Here is an 18953-nt window from a genome sequence, read left to right as displayed (position 1 = left end):
GCTGTCCCTTTCAGGCGGCACTATATTTCGACATACTGAGCTCACGCTATTTACACCCTCACCAACTATACTATGTGTCTTCACAGTGCAATTGCACCATTAGCCCTATACATCCCACGAACTGAAATCAACCTACCTCCTTGAAGTCAAAATTAAAACTGAACAAATAAAAAAATATCAGAGGACCAGACAAGAAAAAAATAAAAATAAAATAAAATAAAATAGACCGATCAAAAACACATAAAAAGGAAGAAAATAGCGCAGAAGTTTCAAACTAAACGGGAAAGAAGTTGGAGCAGCAGGAACGCCACACCTACAAGGGTATCTTTTGGAACGCCATAGCTGCCTTATGTGGCTATTTTATGTGATGATGATGCTTTATTATATGAAGGTGGTCCTTTATTATATGAAGATGCTGCTTTTATATATGAAGATGGTGCTTTATTATATGAAGATGGTGCTTTATTATATGAAGATGGTGTTTTTATATATGAAGATGGCGCTCTCTTATATGAAGATGGTGCTTTTATATATGAAAATGGTGCTTTATTATATGAAAGTGGTGCTTTATTATATGAAAAGTGTCCCCAAAAAGAAGAAAATCATAGAACTAGCAAATGAAAACGCTGGTGTGTTCGACGTTTGAGGGATTCATGTGATGTGATGTACTGTGATTAATACACTCGGCATTTTATGGAGGGTGAATTTGTGAACGAACTCGGAGTAATATTACTCCGAAGCAAACTCCCGATTCCGTTCAGGAGTTTATATTGAATTCCATGTATTTTAGTTGAATCGATAACGATAGAGTAGTTTTATAGTAGTTTTATAGAGTCCTAATATATTTTTAGTGACCAACTCGAACTAATTTTGTACGCTTGGCATATTGTAAAAAGGGCCATTGTTTACAACGGATTCGGAGTAACATTACTCCGAAACAGCGTTCCGTTTTATATACTGGTTTATATTTTGTTTCCTGTAATTTTGTGTGTGTTTTATACAATAGGTTTTGAAGGGAATTATACTATTAACGAACTCGGAGTAACATTACTCCCAAGCAAACTTCTGTTCTTGTATTAGTTTATTGTACACTAATAAAATATTCAAACAAGTCTGTCGAGTTTCTATTCAGTCAAGAAGTCCAAGATGAAAAAATGCAACATTTTAAAACGAACCCCGTAAGAGGTACTATTGACTTGGTACCTTTTTATTCGGCTGTCCCTTTCAGGCGGCACTATATTTCGACATACTGAGCTCACGCTATTTACACCCTCACCAACTATACTATGTGTCTTCACAGTGCAATTGCACCATTAGCCCTATACATCCCACGAACTGAAATCAACCTACCTCCTTGAAGTCAAAATTAAAACTGAACAAATAAAAAAATATCAGAGGACCAGACAAGAAAAAAATAAAAATAAAATAAAATAAAATAGACCGATCAAAAACACATAAAAAGGAAGAAAATAGCGCAGAAGTTTCAAACTAAACGGGAAAGAAGTTGGAGCAGCAGGAACGCCACACCTACAAGGGTATCTTTTGGAACGCCATAGCTGCCTTATATGGCTATTTTATGTGATGATGATGCTTTATTATATGAAGGTGGTCCTTTATTATATGAAGGTGGTCCTTTATTATATGAAGATGCTGCTTTTATATATGGAGATGGTGCTTTATTATATGAAGATGGTGCTTTATTATATGAAGATGGTGCTCTCTTATATGAAGATGGTGCTTTTATATATGAAGATGGTGCTTTATTATATGAAAGTGGTGCTTTATTATATGAAAAGTGTCCCCAAAAAGAAGAAAATCATAGAACTAGCAAATGAAAACGCTGGTGTGTTCGACGTTTGAGGGATTCATGTGATGTGATGTACTGTGATTAATACACTCGGCATTTTATGGAGGGTGAATTTGTGAACGAACTCGGAGTAATATTACTCCGAAGCAAACTCCCGATTCCGTTCAGGAGTTTATATTGAATTCCATGTATTTTAGTTGAATCGATAACGATAGAGTAGTTTTATAGTAGTTTTATAAAGTCCTAATATATTTTTAGTGACCAACTCGAACTAATTTTGTACGCTTGGCATATTGTAAAAAGGGCAATTGTTTACAACGGATTCGGAGTAACATTACTCCGAAACAGCGTTCCGTTTTATATACTGGTTTATATTTTGTTTCCTGTAATTTTGTGTGTGTTTTATACAATAGGTTTTGAAGGGAATTATACTATTAACGAACTCGGAGTAACATTACTCCCAAGCAAACTTCTGTTCTTGTATTAGTTTATTGTACACTAATAAAATATTCAAACAAGTCTGTCGAGTTTCTATTCAGTCAAGAAGTCCAAGATGAAAAAATGCAACATTTTAAAACGAACCCCGTAAAAGGTACTATTGACTTGGTACCTTTTTATTTGGCTGTCCCTTTCAGACGGCACTATATTTCGACATACTGAGCTCACGCTATTTACACCCTCACCAACTATACCATGTGTCTTCACAGTGCAATTGCACCATTAGCCCTATACATCCCACGAACTGAAATCAACCTACCTCCTTGAAGTCAAAATTAAAACTGAACAAATAAAAAATTATCAGAGGACCAGACAAGAAAAAAATAAAAATAAAATAAAATAAAATAGACCGATCAAAAACACATAAAAAGGAAGAAAATAGCGCAGAAGTTTCAAACTAAACGGGAAAGAAGTTGGAGCAGCAGGAACGCCACACCTACAAGGGTATCTTTTGGAACGCCATAGCTGCCTTATGTGGCTATTTTATGTGATGATGATGCTTTATTATATGAAGGTGGTCCTTTATTATATGAAGATGCTGCTTTTATATATGAAGATGGTGCTTTATTATATGAAGATGGTGCTTTATTATATGAAGATGGTGCTTTTATATATGAAGATGGTGCTCTCTTATATGAAGATGGTGCTTTTATATATGAAGATGGTGCTTTATTATATGAAAGTGGTGCTTTATTATATGAAAAGTGTCCCCAAAAAGAAGAAAATCATAGAACTAGCAAATGAAAACGCTGGTGTGTTCGACGTTTGAGGGATTCATGTGATGTGATGTACTGTGATTAATACACTCGGCATTTTATGGAGGGTGAATTTGTGAACGAACTCGGAGTAATATTACTCCGAAGCAAACTCCCGATTCCGTTCAGGAGTTTATATTGAATTCCATGTATTTTAGTTGAATCGATAACGATAGAGTAGTTTTATAGTAGTTTTATAGAGTCCTAATATATTTTTAGTGACCAACTCGAACTAATTTTGTACGCTTGGCATATTGTAAAAAGGGCAATTGTTTACAACGGATTCGGAGTAACATTACTCCGAAACAGCGTTCCGTTTTATATACTGGTTTATATTTGTTTTCCTGTTATTTTGTGTGTGTTTTATACAATAGGTTTTGAAGGGAATTATACTATTAACGAACTCGGAGTAACATTACTCCCAAGCAAACTTCTGTTCTTGTATTAGTTTATTGTACACTAATAAAATATTCAAACAAGTCTGTCGAGTTTCTATTCAGTCAAGAAGTCCAAGATGAAAAAATGCAACATTTTAAAACGAACCCCGTAAAAGGTACTATTGACTTGGTACCTTTTTATTTGGCTGTCCCTTTCAGACGGCACTATATTTCGACATACTGAGCTCACGTTATTTACACCCTCACCAACTATACTATGTGTCTTCACAGTGCAATTGCACCATTAGCCCTATACATCCCACGAACTGAAATCAACCTACCTCCTTGAAGTCAAAATTAAAACTGAACAAATAAAAAAATATCAGAGGACCAGACAAGAAAAAAATAAAAATAAAATAAAATAAACCGATCAAAAACACATAAAAAGGAAGAAAATAGCGCAAAAGTTTCAAACTAAACGGGAAAGAAGTTGGAGCAGCAGGAACGCCACACCTACAAGGGTATCTTTTGGAATGCCATAGCTGCCTTATGTGGCTATTTTATGTGATGATGATGCTTTATTATATGAAGGTGGTCCTTTATTATATGAAGATGCTGCTTTTATATATGAAGATGGTGCTTTATTATATGAAGATGGTGCTTTATTATATGAAGATGGTGCTTTTATATATTAAGATGGTGCTCTCTTATATGAAGATGGTGCTTTTATATATGAAGATGGTGCTTTATTATATGAAAGTGGTGCTTTATTATATGAAAAGTGTCCTCAAAAAGAAGAAAATCATTGAACTAGCAAATGAAAACGCTGGTGTGTTCGACGTTTGAGGGATTCATGTGATGTGATGTACTGTGATTAATACACTCGGCATTTTATGGAGGGTGAATTTGTGAACGAACTCGGAGTAATATTACTCCGAAGCAAACTCCCGATTCCGTTCAGGAGTTTATATTGAATTCCATGTATTTTAGTTGAATCGATAACGATAGAGTAGTTTTATAGTAGTTTTATAGAGTCCTAATATAATTTTAGTGACCAACTCGAACTAATTTTGTACGCTTGGCATATTGTAAAAAGGGCAATTGTTTACAACGGATTCGGAGTAACATTACTCCGAAACAGCGTTCCGTTTTATATACTGGTTTATATTTTGTTTCCTGTAATTTTGTGTGTGTTTTATACAATAGGTTTTGAAGGGAATTATACTATTAACGAACTCGGAGTAACATTACTCCCAAGCAAACTTCTGTTCTTGTATTAGTTTATTGTACACTAATAAAATATTCAAACAAGTCTGTCGAGTTTCTATTCAGTCAAGAAGTCCAAGATGAAAAAATGCAACATTTTAAAACGAACCCCGTAAAAGGTACTATTGACTTGGTACCTTTTTATTTGGCTGTCCCTTTCAGACGGCACTATATTTCGACATACTGAGCTCACGTTATTTACACCCTCACCAACTATACTATGTGTCTTCACAGTGCAATTGCACCATTAGCCCTATACATCCCACGAACTGAAATCAACCTACCTCCTTGAAGTCAAAATTAAAACTGAACAAATAAAAAAATATCAGAGGACCAGACAAGAAAAAAATAAAAATAAAATAAAATAAACCGATCAAAAACACATAAAAAGGAAGAAAATAGCGCAAAAGTTTCAAACTAAACGGGAAAGAAGTTGGAGCAGCAGGAACGCCACACCTACAAGGGTATCTTTTGGAACGCCATAGCTGCCTTATGTGGCTATTTTATGTGATGATGATGCTTTATTATATGAAGGTGGTCCTTTATTATATGAAGATGCTGCTTTTATATATGAAGATGGTGCTTTATTATATGAAAATGGTGCTTTATTATATGAAGATGGTGCTTTATTATATGAAGATGGTGCTTTTATATATGAAGATGGTGCTCTCTTATATGAAGATGGTGCTTTATTATATGAAGATGGTGCTTTATTATATGAAGATGCTGCTTTTATATATGAAGATGGTGCTCTCTTATATGAAGATGGTGCTTTTATATATGAAGATGGTGCTTTACTATATGAAAGTGGTGCTTTATTATATGAAAAGTGTCCTCAAAAAGAAGAAAATCATAGAACTAGCAAATGAAAACGCTGGTGTGTTCGACGTTTGAGGGATTCATGTGATGTGATGTACTGTGATTAATGCACTGTGATTCTGTGAAACATTGTGCTTGAGATCCTACTTTGTGTTTGTGTTGAGATAACTTATTTATTCATGTTTGTATACGATATTTTTTATGTATGTGTTATGTATTCATGTGTGCAGTTGAAAACAATGAAAATAAAGAAAAAATATTTATTTTGCTTAGTTTTGTTGTTTTATCCAGGTGTTATCTCTAAATCATTGTGAAGGAATATTATTTCATTTATACAAAATATTATAATTTGAGTAAATATAATGAGTAAATATTAATATGAAAAAAAGAAAATAAAAATTATATTTTCATCATTGATAAGCTTTATTAATAAGGACTAAGTCCTTATTTACTAAAAAAAATAAAAGGTAAAAAAATCAAATTGATAAGCTTTATTATAATTTCTACCTATTTGAAAGAAAAAAGAATTTATAAAAAAAAAAAAATACACAGAAGAGGAATATCAAGATGGACAAACTAAACGGGAAAGAAGTTGGAGCAGCAGGAACGCCACACCTACAAGGGTATCTTTTGGAACGCCATAGCTGCCTTATGTGGCTATTTTATGTGATGATGATGCTTTATTATATGAAGGTGGTCCTTTATTATATGAAGATGCTGCTTTTATATATGAAGATGGTGCTTTATTATATGAAGATGGTGCTTTATTATATGAAGATGGTGCTTTTATATATGAAGATGGTGCTCTCTTATATGAAGATGGTGCTTTTATACATGAAGATGGTGCTTTATTATATGAAATAATATATATATTATATTGTATTTTATACCTATTTTAATATCAGAGTGCACTGCATTTATTAAGCGTTTTAGGTTAGGTAAGGAAGATTTGCACAATTTCTAGCCTTAGAAAAAAACCCAAGTCTTCAGCAATGAGAACGTGCGTCTATGCTTAATAGAAAGAAACACTAAAAAAACAAAACAAAAAAGTAATTCAGACTTATTACGACAAGCTATTATAAAAATGAATTTTTTGGTAATTTTTTTATGTCGTTGATTAAATTCTGAACTATTTATCGATTTTGATTTCTATTGATTGCCTTCTTAAATAAAGATCTAAATGATAGGATATGACAAAAAATGGGGATACTTTATCTGTGCTGAATAGATTGTACATGTGTAATACAATGGCACAAGCAATAGTCGTCCCAGGGAACTTGATGTGGCCTCTGTAATGGGTTCCCAACATCACCCAGCACTAGTACAGATGCGATCATATTCAAGAAAGTTTTGAAAAGTTTTGCATTTACATAATGGTTTACATATAAACCCCTTACACGGTATTTTTGTAACGTAATTTCCAATTCTTGGAAACAAAACCAAAAAAAAAATGGCTTCGTTTGTGATTCAGGTATAAAGGTAGCTAGCATTCCAGAAAAATAGCATAACCCGCATAAGAAATTCTTTAAATGAGCATTTTTAAAAGCAATTATTTGAGATAATTAAAGTATTTATAGTATAAATGGGGAAAATTGCCTTTAAATAGGCATTACAAGTTTTCCAAAAAAAATCATATGCCCCAGAGAAAGGGGGGGGGGGTTCCGACCCCCGGAACCCCCCCCCCCCCCCCATCTGGATCCGCCAATGAAGAGTGATGTGTATCTAAGTAAAGGGAGGTTACCTACACAACGGTTGTGTATTTAGAACAATAGCACGCTTTATTTAATATCAATCAACGTTTAAATTATGGAGGATATAGAGAAGGATGGAACGAGACTTAGAAAACCAGAGATTAGAATGTAAAAATTAAGGGGTTAAAGTAATGGACGGGCTTATGAACGTTCTCAAACAACGTTCTAGTTGCTTATAACAGTATGCATCTTTATGAATGGAATCTGACGGGAAACTTACGAAATCCCAGTGAAAGAGTTTGTGTAACGCCATAAATTATATTCAGTTTAATTATTTTAATATATCATCATTTTATTTCATATGTTTAGTTATCTACCCGTTGCTCCCGAAGAGCAACCGACGTACCGTTATTATGTAATGTGACCTCATTAAGGCGGCTGCTCTTAATGAGCAACCCTAAGTGTATATAAGGGTGCGAGGGTCACAGAACTTTGCAGTTAGTATAGTTAGAGCAGTTAGGTAGTTAGAGTTGTTATTGTTGTCGTAGATATAGTCAGTGCTTCTTCTTGGATTTATTTTGTGACGATATTAAATTTGGAGATAATGTAAATAAATTGTAAAACACAACTTGGATTTTTCACTCAGGATTATACTCAAAGGAAGGATTTATCACAGTTATATTAATTTATTATGCCGTAACCGCTCGACGGCGCTACAACTGGTGGCAGCGGTGAGATTGTGATAATTTCTACGGATTTTATTTGTGGACTTTAATTGTGAATTGTTGTGTTTGAAATTTACAATTTGTAACCATGGAATTAAATCCAGGAGATTCGGTGCAAAGACAAAGATTTGTGAATGTGGTTGATTTTGATGAAAATGGACATCGTATCATTGTGGGACGGATGGATCTATTTGCCCACAAAGAGTGCCCGAGCTGTTACTTAATGTTCAACCGAAAAGAGAACTTTAATTGCATCAAACGAGTAGATAAAGGTGATATTTGCTTTTACAAATGCCCATGTTGCAAATGCAGAGTAAAAGCATTTCCGGAGGCAATTGTTAATTATTAACTAACAAACTGCATATATGTGATGTTTGGTTTTATTGCGTAAGAAAGTGAAAATGGATACATTAAGGACCCCCGAAACACCGAGAGCGCCGAGAACTTCAACAGCGCGGAGAAATTTATTTACGGATTTCGAGAACGGATCCGCCAGTCTGTCAGACGCCAGAATTTCCATCGCCGATATCTCCTGAAATGGATTTAAGTGTTTACGAAAACGACAATGACCAAAGATGGAGAAAGTTTGTAACCTTTTGGATTATTTTTATAATCGGATGTGTATCTGCGATTGCTGGATTTTACAATCTGTGGCCGTCAAATCTAGTAATTAAATTTACGCGAGAATTTCAAATTTTGATTGTGATTATTTTAACAAGTGTTATTTTCTTGAGTATGTTATGGAAAACTTGCAGTAAGCGAGTAGCAAATCACGAAGACTCAGTGCAGCCAGAAATAAATACTTCAAGGCGACGGACACGTACTAACCTAGTTTCGCCCGCGGATTCTACAAACGTGACACAAGGAACACCAGCCGTACATTCGGATGTTCATATTCAAATCAAACGCACTTTTAAAGGAGATGGAACTATCATATGGGGTGAATTTATTCGATATTTTGAAAATGTGGCCAGTTTAAATCAATGGACTGAGCAGCGTATGGCGCGTATTCTCCTAACAACTTTAAGGGATCAAGCTGAAGCGTTTGCATACGGACTCCCGGAAAATACTGTAGGAAACTACCAGTTATTAAAAGGTGCACTGAACCAAAGATTCGGACATACAGCGCTTAAGGAAAGTTATATCGCCGAGGCAAAGTTACGAAGGAAACAAGACAAAGAGACATTCCGGGATTTTGGCCAAGCTATACAAGATTTGTATCGACGTGCTTATCCGGAGAACAGAGAATACGTACTAGAAAGCTCAATGAAGACATTCCTGGATAACTGTGGTGCTAGTGAAGAATTCCGGCTTGCAGTAAAACGAACGCGCCCAAAAACTTTAGACGATGCAGTGACCGCTGCTATGCAAGAAGAGTGCATTCGCTCGACAGAGAATAAGAGATACCAGGTTAGGAAAGATTATCAGCCACCGGTATACAATATTGATGACAGACGCTATGCTGGTAAAGGAACATCTCTTAACACTGACAATGCGACAAAGAGATGTTATAAGTGTAACTCGTCTCAACACCTATTGCGGAATTGTCCAAAGAAGAGACTGTCTAACAATAACAATGGTTTGAGATACGGAAAACGATATGCCAACTACTCGGGAACAGGGGATCAGCAGTTAAACCAAAGTCGACCGAGGCAGTAGGCCATGCGTCGGTCAACGCACAAGATAGGCCTAGTACGGAGGATGATCATGTGAAACATCACATGGCATTTGCGGAAACGCAAACTCATGAAACGCACACCGATTTTGAACATGCAGAAAAGCAACCCGACTTCACAACTCAATCTTGTTTAGTAGTGGTTGGAGAGTCTGATATGAGAGTTAAGGGTCTAGTGGAGGGGACAGCAGTTGAGTGGAAAATCGACACTGGTGCGGCAAATACTTTCATCTCTGAGGAAGTTTATTTAAGTATTCTTCCACAGAACAGACCTGTACTGGAGCAAGTGCGGAAACAATTTGAAACTGCAGATGGAAGACCATTAAACGTAATTGGGACAGCTAATATGATTTTAACGTTATGAAAGAAAGATATTTATTTCCGAGTTTTTGTGGGCGGCGTGAAGTGTAACCTGCTTGGAAAAGACTTTATGATGAAATACGAATGTCACTGGGACTACAGGAATCACAATCTGATGATGAAATGTGTGCACACGAGTGAGGATAAAGAGACAAGCTGTCGTGTTCGCTCAGTGGATAGTATTGTAATTCCGTCGAGACATGAAGCTGTGATCAAATCAAAGGTGATTCCTAGTACTTATATGAAGGAGGCTATATTAGTACCACTGATGAAATTTGTCAACACACATGGACTTGTGGTTGGACAAGTATTAGTTAATACAGAAAATAGTGAGATTTATGTGCGTGTTTTTAACCCGGGGGACAAAGAAGTTTTTGTCAAAGAAAACACAGAAATCGCATTAGTGACATGCGTTGATTTTGTCAGTGACGAGTTGCCGAATTCAATGATGTGCAACGTGGAAACTGGGAATAAGTCTAAAGATATTCCTGAATTCTTGAGAGAGATGTATTTTGAAGGATGTATAAATCTTACACCAGAGCAAGCAGAAAAATTTAAGCAGTTTTTACTTAGTCGTAAAGCTGCGTTTGCCGACCCCGATATGCCTTTACAGAGATCAAATGTTGGAGAACATCAAATCAATTTGAATGATGAGAAACCATTTAAAGAACCTGTAAGAAGAGTACCTATATTCAAACGAGACATATTGGATACGGAAAAAAATAAATTAAAAACTGAAGGTTTGATTGAAGAATCAGTAAGTCCTTGGTCATCTCCCCTTGTACTTGTGCAAAAGAAAGACAAAACCTGGAGATTATGCGTGGATTATCGGCGCTTGAATGCTCAAACAATAAAGGATGCTTACCCTATTCCGAGAATTGCTGAAGATTTAGACGCATTATCTGGATCTAGTTGGTTTACATCGCTGGATCTTAATATGGCTTATCATCAAATTCCTATGCGAGACAGTGACAAGGAGAAAACAGCATTCGGAACCCCTCGTGGAGGATTGTATCAGTATACAGTCATGCCGTTTGGACTATGCAATGCCCCCGCTACTTTCCAGAGAGCGATAGAACATACCTTACGAGGATTGCAGTGGCATGTCGCAGTCCTGTATTTAGATGACATAATAGTGTATAGCAAAAATTTTGAGGAACATTTAAGAAACTTGAGTTTAGTATTTGATCGACTTGAAAATGCTAACTTGAAACTGAAAGCCAAGAAATGTAGTTTCTTTAAGCAGGAAGTGACTTTCATAGGACACATTGTTTCTAGAGAAGGAGTTAAAACAGACCCTAGTAAGACCAAAGCTGTTATGGATTGGAAAATTCCTCAGAGTGTAAGAGAATTGCGTAGTTTTCTCGGATTAGTGTCTTATTATAGACGATTCATCAAAGACTTTGCTAAAATTGCGAAGTGTCTTCACGGGCTTACTAGCAAGAACATTCCGTGGAACTGGACAGCCGAATGTGATGAAGCATTTAATCACCTTAAATCAACATTAGTGAGTGCACCAATTCTTAGTTATCCAGATGTGAATGGAGGACTCTTTATTCTGGATACTGATGCTAGCAATGATGCGATAGGAGCAGTATTGTCACAGATTCAGGACGGAAAAGAAAAAGTGATAGCGTACGGGAGTCGTACACTAACAAAATCTGAAAGGAATTATTGTATCACGCGACGAGAGATGTTAGCACTCGTTTATTTTATCAAACATTTTAAACATTACTTGATTGGACGAGAATTTATCCTGAGGACAGATCATGGATCGCTAGTGTGGTTACATAAGTTTAAAGAACCGGATGGACAGATTGCTCGATGGCTTCAACAATTAGTTTCATATACTTTCCAGATTCAGCATAGACCAGGAAAAAGACACGGAAATGCAGATGGTTTGACTAGGATGAATATTCAAAATGGGAAGTGTAAACAGTGCAAATTGAATGTGACAGAGGCGACGGATGAAGAAAAATACTATCACCTAAAAGATTTGCGTAAATCAACGAACGGAGAAGATGTTCAATCTTGTGATTATGTGTGTGCTATTAAAACACTTTTTCAAGATCCGGATGAGATACCTATTGCCTGTTATTCAAGTGATACTGTACAACCACATAAGACGTCAAAACGTGTTCCAAATCGTCCGTTACGAGCCAAACCTAAGGAACAGCCGGATAAATCACTGAGTTTATCAAGTATTAGAGAACATCAGTTAGACGACGGAAGTATATCACCCATTCTTAAGTGGAAAGAGGATTCGAACTTTCCAAAGCCAGCTATAGATTCTATCTCAAGTTTAGGCTTTGAGAGCAAATTTTTATACTCTCGTTGGGAGTTGTTGACTGTGAACGAAGGGGTATTATGTATTAAATGGATGGAAAATAATGGTGAACGATTACGGATTATTATTCCTCAGAAGTTACGCGATGTTGTAATGTGGAATTTCCATGACGCTGTAACAGCCGAACATTTAGGTGTACGACGCACCTTTGATAAGCTCATCAGAAGTAATTATTACTGGCCCCATTTAAGACGATATGTCCCGGATTATATCGCTTCTTGTGATATTTGTGAAGAAAGGAAAAACCCACATAGAAAGAAGAGAAGCTATATAAAAAGTTATTTGAGCGGTGTTAAATTTGAGAGAATTGGAGTGGATATAGCTGGACCATTTCCTAAGTCAATGAATGGATTTACGTATATTATAGTAATCTCAGACTATTTTACCAAATTCACGGAAATATTTCCCTTGAGAAACATTGACGCTGAAACAGTGGCAGAAACTTTGTTTAAAGGATGGATTAAACGCTACGGATGCCCCCAAGAAATACATTCGGATCAAGGTGCTCAGTTCGAAAGTCAATTATTCCGAGAGATGTGCAAAGTTTTGCAAATAAACAAAACGCGTACAACGTCGTATCACCCTCAATCCGACGGGATGATTGAAAGATTGAACAGAACTATCAAGGACATCTTATCCAAGTACATTTCAGTGAATCAAACAGACTGGGATAAATTCATTGACGGAATTGTGTTTGCGTACAACAGCACAATACACGAGTCCACAGGAATGACGCCGTATAAAATGGTATTTGGTGAAGAAATGACTTTACCTGTGAATCTTATAACAGAAAATTTAGATAGTGATGATATAACTGTGTACAAAAATGAAGCGGAATATGTGCGTCATTTAGAAAAATGTTTGTGTGAAATGTATGAAATTGTGAGAAGTGAAACTAAACAAAGTGCTTTGAGACAAAAACGTGTTTACGATCGAAACGTGCGTTCTATTGATTATGAAATTGGTGATCTAGTTCGGCGGAGCCAGCCCAAAGTTACTGTTGGATGTAAAACAAAGTTAGCACGAAAATGGACAGGACCCTGGCTTATTGTAAAGAGACTAAGTGATGTATTGTTTCAAATAAGACACTCCCAAAATTCAAAGCCCGTGGTCGTGCATTCCGACAATATCAAACAGTATAGAGGGAATAAACAATACCCGGCGAGAAGCGATACCGAATATACAAGCGCCCAGCTGCAGAGGGTACCCGTCACGCATCGCCGTGCAACAGCCAGTGGACGGAGACAAACCCGTTTGAAGATGCCGCTTAACTTTCCACCCGGGGCCCCGTCAACAGCCGCCAGCCAATCAGATTCCGAATCAGAGGGAGGACCCAAAGACGAGACACCCCAGAATACCCCGACCCAGAAGACTGTTCAGACGAGACACGAACGGATTATACGAAAACCATCGCGATATAGAGAAAATTAGAGACTATGAGATGTGAAATTTGTGGCCGGACTTTCTCCAGAATTAGTAATTTGAACTTGCATATTAAGGAGCAGCATAAGGATAAAATAGACTGTTTGAAGTGTAGTTTTTGCCAAAGAACATTTGTGAGAAGCTTCAATTTGAAGAGACATTACAGAGTTATTCACAAACTAGAGGGAAAAGAACTGAAGTGTGCCATGGAAGACAAGAAGTTTACGGTCAACCGCCAGAGCTACGAAGAGGCGCGTAAACCTGTGTATGTGCTTAGTGAACAGTACGAGAACATATCATCGGATGAGGATGAGACTACGTTCGCCACGAAGACAGAGGAATCTCCTATAACGTCTGATCATACCCATAGTAATGAATGGAACTTCCTAGACGATGTGTCGGTAAGCTCCCTCGAGATTCCGTCGGACAGCTTTGTGAACGAACTTCTAGAAAATGCAGAAGACGACGCTGTTGATGAGCACACACCAGAAACTAAAGACTGCGTACTCGACTCTTCAGCTAGTAACAGTGAAATGGACACTGACAGAGACGTTACTGTGACGAAATCGTCAGTTTGTTTTCTCATCAATAAAGTTACAACAACGCACCCAGATGGACGAACGGAAGTGAGCCGAACCTCACAAGTCATCTATTCCGAGGACGTAAATCCCGAAGATGGGGACTTCCGAAGCGTGGTTAGTGACATTGCGGAAGACGTTGCCGAGTGCTTGCGTAAAGGGAACGTCCGGGAGATGAAGGGAGACTTTTCCGTGTAAATATTGACATTGTAACGATGAACTGTTGTAAATAATTAGGGTCTTCCGTTTCCAACGGAAGACCCTTTTGTTTTTCTTCGGATTTTTTTTCATTATTATTATTCTTCCTCTGACTTTTTTTGTGGCTTATATCTCAAAAACTGTTCAACCGATTTCCATGAAACTTTCAGATCTTGTTTGGTATCGTACATACTCGAGGTTATTAAGATTTGAACTTATGACGTCACTTCCGGTTTCAGAAATTGACGATTTTGTAAATTTTTAAGGGTCATTTTGTCCACGCATCTCCTTCGAAACTAATAAAGATAGTAGCTTGAAATTTTCAGGGATTGTAGATAAATGTTTGTAGATGTACCCTATTGCCTTCACTTATAAAAATTGTGCAAGGCTTCGAAGCTCGCCCGAACCTGAAAACAAGCACCAAATTTTTCCACGAATTTTTTGAATATTTTCTGAAGTATCTTTTGATGTATACATATTTTGTTAAATAATGTAATGCAAAAGATGTTTATTTTTGCAAGACCTTTACTTTGATATCAAGAAAGAGGCTGGCCCCTCAAACTAGGGGCCAAGAGGGCTCTAAAGTCTTCTTACAATAACCTTTTACTGAACAATAATTTGTTATCGATCATAGAAGCAAAAATGTTTATTGTACAACTGTTTATCTAAACAGTACCATAGCTAAGTCATATATTATGTAATTAGGGGTTTCAAGGGGCCAAAAGTTCAAAACTTGATCATTTATATGGGGAAAAGGAGAATTATTTTGAAAAGCAATGTTGAACAAAAGTTGCTCAAAATAATGTTCTGTACAAGATGCCACCTTCAATTTTTTGTTGATGGCCCCATTAAGGTGTTTAAGGGTCGGCCCCTAAAACACATTTGTACAGATATCTCGAGAACGGTTAACACTTTGTGAACACTTGGTGAACAAAATCTTTTTATATTTGCAAGACCTTTACTTTGATATCAAGAAAAAGGGGCTGCCCCTCAAATTAGGGGCCAAGAGGGCTCTTAAGTCTTCTTACAATAACTCTTTACTGAACAAAAATTTGTTATTAATTATAGAAGCAAAAATGTTCACTGTACAGCTGTTTATCTTTACAGTACCATGCCTAGGTCATATATTACGTAATTAGGGGTTTCAAGGGGCCAGAAGGTCAAAACTTTGACCATTAATATCCGAAAAAGGAGAAATATTTTGAAAAGCAATGTAGAACAAAAAATGTTAAGAATAATGTTCTTAACAATATGGCAGCTAAACATTTTTTGTTGGTGGCCCCGATAAGGAGTTAAAGGGTCGGCCCCTAAAACACAGCTGTTCAGATATCTCGAACACGTTTAACAATTCCTGAATACATGGGAACAAAATATGTTTACATTTATGAGACCTTTTATTTGATATAAAGAAAAAAAGACTGGTCCCTCAAATTAGAGGCGTAAAGGGCTAGTAAGTCTTTTTATGATAACTTTTTTCTAAGCGATAATTTGATATTTTTCATTTAGCTAAAACAAAGATTTTTTAAAGCTTGATCTAACGCTGAAATTCGTTTTTAAATCGGACCATGAACTACAGAGAAATTGGGGTTTAAAATTTGATTTTTCCGGAAATTTTGATTCCGCGTTCTTGATTAAAAAAAGCGTGAAGTTAAATGTAAAATTAATTCTTACCAAAAATAATCGTGTCAAGTCGTACATGAACACATTCGGGTTTATTTTGTTAAGACATTCTTGAAATCGGAAAGGTTTTTGTTAAGTCGTACTTATATTCATTCGGATTTTGTTAAGTCGTACCAAGAATTATTCGATTTTTTCTGTTTTAGTTACTCTTGATATTGGCTTAAGAACTCTGCTTCTTACGGGTACTTCTAGCTTTTCTCTCGACATTAACGGAAGACCCACTCGTTGCTTTGCAACGAGCTTTGCTCTAGTTATTTGAAAATTGTTGAACTTATATATTTTATTTGTGTGACATGTCTTATTTATTTGTTTATATGTTATTTAAGAAGAGCACTGACGTTAGATATTTCTTTTATTTATACTTCATGATTAAATACCTTTTGTATGGAACCAAAAGTTAAGAGGGGGAAGTTGTAACGCCATAAATTATATTCAGTTTAATTATTTTAATATATCATCATTTTATTTCAAATGTCTAGTTATCTACCCGTTGCTCCCGAAGAGCAACCGATGTACCGTTATTATATAATGTGACCTCATTAAGGCGGCTGCTCTTAATGAGCAACCCTAAGTGTATATAAGGGTGCGAGGGTCACAGAACTTTGCAGTTAATATAGTTAGAGCAGTTAGGTAGTTAGAGTTGTTATTGATGTCGTAGATATAGTCAGTGCTTCTTCTTGGATTTATTTTGTGACGATATTAAATTTGGAGATAATGTAAATAAATTGTAAAACACAACTTGGATTTTTCACTCAGGAATTATACTCAATTGACAAAGGAAGGATTTATCACAGTTATATTAATTTATTATGCCGTAACCGCTCGACGGCGCTACATTTGACTCATAACGAAGCTGCATAGGAGGGAAGTTTCTCTCGCAATAATTTTGAATTCTAGAAGATAATGCTTCATTTCAGTCGACAGACTCCCTTCTACTTTATTTCAAATGACGATGGTTTGTCGACAAAGTCCGACAACTCTTACAGTTTAACACATATAAAAAGAAATAAAAACAAACAAGTTTTGTAAATCCGAAAAAATCTATAGCTTCTTCATGATAAATAATATTCCTTATTTGGAATTTAAATTTGAATTAAAGTCTTTGATTTTAGATATAAGATATAAACAACATCACACTTTTGTTTTGATCTCGTCCCTGGTATCAGCCCGAGCGGTTGGTATCGGCCCAAGCCCGAAGGGCGCGGGCCCTAAGTGTATATAAGGGTGCGAGGGTCACAGAACTTTGCAGTTAATATAGTTAGAGCAGTTAGGTAGTTAGAGTTGTTATTGTTGTCGTAGATATAGTCAGTGCTTCTTCTTGGATTTATTTTGTGACGATATTAAATTTGGAGATAATGTAAATAAATTGTAAAACACAACTTGGATTTTTCACTCAGGAATTATACTCAATTGACAAAGGAAGGATTTATCACAGTTATATTAATTTATTATGCCGTAACCGCTCGACGGCGCTACATTTGACTCATAACGATGCTGCATAGGAGGGAAGTTTCTCTCGCAATAATTATATAATAGTGTTGTGTTGTGCATGTACTATGCCTAAATAGTAGTCAGGGTTTGATACATGGTGCACGAGCCGGAGGCGAGTGCACTATGTATCAAACCCTGACTACTATTTAGGCATAGTACATGCACAACACAACACTATTGTTATTATTATGCCGACTGTTAAATATACTGACGTGCTTTGCTATAAGTAGCTCTGACGTTCGAGTGTTGAGAAGTCCCTTAAAATAATCACCGGAAAAGCAAGCGTTTGTTGTTGTTTTTCAAATTACGTGTAATCAATTGATTTGATTGTTTATTTAATCAACAAGTTGTTGTACAATAAAAAGTCAACAAAGATTTATGATCTTTTCAAGAAATAGAGAGACGTTTGGCCTTACCGAGAAAACTCGAAATGTTTAGCAGACGAAATCTCAGTGAATTTTTTTTCTTGAACATTCTTTATCAAGCGTCATTTAAAAAAGCGTTTTTGTGATTCTCATGTAGAATTTCTTTGAAAAATGTTCAATCAATTTGTTCAAAAGTTTATAGGAAACTTTAACTTTAAAATTACCGTCAATAATGAAGTTTTTTTTGGAAAAATGAATAATTTTAATTGCTTGATGTCAGTCGTACATATCTACGTTTTATATACCTAAATACCGGTTGTCATAATAACGGATAATTTAGCGTAGCGGTAACGCGTTGGGCTTCATGCTAGATTCAATGATTTTAGCGTCGTGAGTATTTTAGCGTCGTGAGTTCGAATCCCGCTGTCGGCGCTTGACAGATTTTCGTTAAAAATATTCGCCGTGCTCTATTTCGGCATAGTATGCTTACGCTATATAAATCCTTTGATACTATGCGAAAATAGATGAGTATTGTATATATAGTGACAAACTGACAGAAGGCATAATAATTTTGAATTCTAGAAGATAATGCTTCATTTCAGTCGACAGACTCCCTAATGACGATGGGTTTGTCGACAAAGTCCGACAACTCTTACAGTTTAACACATATAAAAAGAAATAAAAACAAACAAGTTTTGTAAATCCGAAAAAATCTATAGCTTCTTCATGATAAATAATATTCCTTATTTGGAATTTAAATTTGAATTAAAGTCTTTGATTTTAGATATATGATATAAACAACATCACACTTTTGTTTTGATCTCGTCCCTGGTATCAGCCCTCGGATGGTATCGGCCCGCGCCCTTCGGGCTTGGGCCGATACCAACCGCTCGGGCTGA

At 36.1% G+C, this 18953-nt stretch overlaps 2 protein-coding genes across 2 annotated transcripts in view; both read left to right on the top strand.

Moving 5' to 3' along the window:
- The window catches only part of LOC128176002 (disheveled-associated activator of morphogenesis 1-A-like), a 137166-nt gene that overhangs the window by 88214 nt on the left and 29999 nt on the right, over nt 1-18953 (top strand). The gene's annotated exons all lie outside the window — the stretch shown is intronic.
- Nucleotides 13725-14518, top strand: LOC128176012 (MDS1 and EVI1 complex locus protein EVI1-A-like). The gene has a single exon (XM_052841983.1). The coding sequence runs from the start codon at nt 13757-13759 to the stop codon at nt 14516-14518; it is 762 nt and encodes a 253-aa protein (XP_052697943.1). The 5' UTR covers nt 13725-13756.

Source organism: Crassostrea angulata, chromosome 3 (assembly GCF_025612915.1).
Source record: "Crassostrea angulata isolate pt1a10 chromosome 3, ASM2561291v2, whole genome shotgun sequence".
Lineage (NCBI taxonomy): Eukaryota > Metazoa > Mollusca > Bivalvia > Ostreida > Ostreidae > Magallana > Magallana angulata.
The sequence above is the reverse complement of the archived record's forward strand: the minus strand, read 5'-3'. Positions and strand labels throughout refer to the sequence as shown.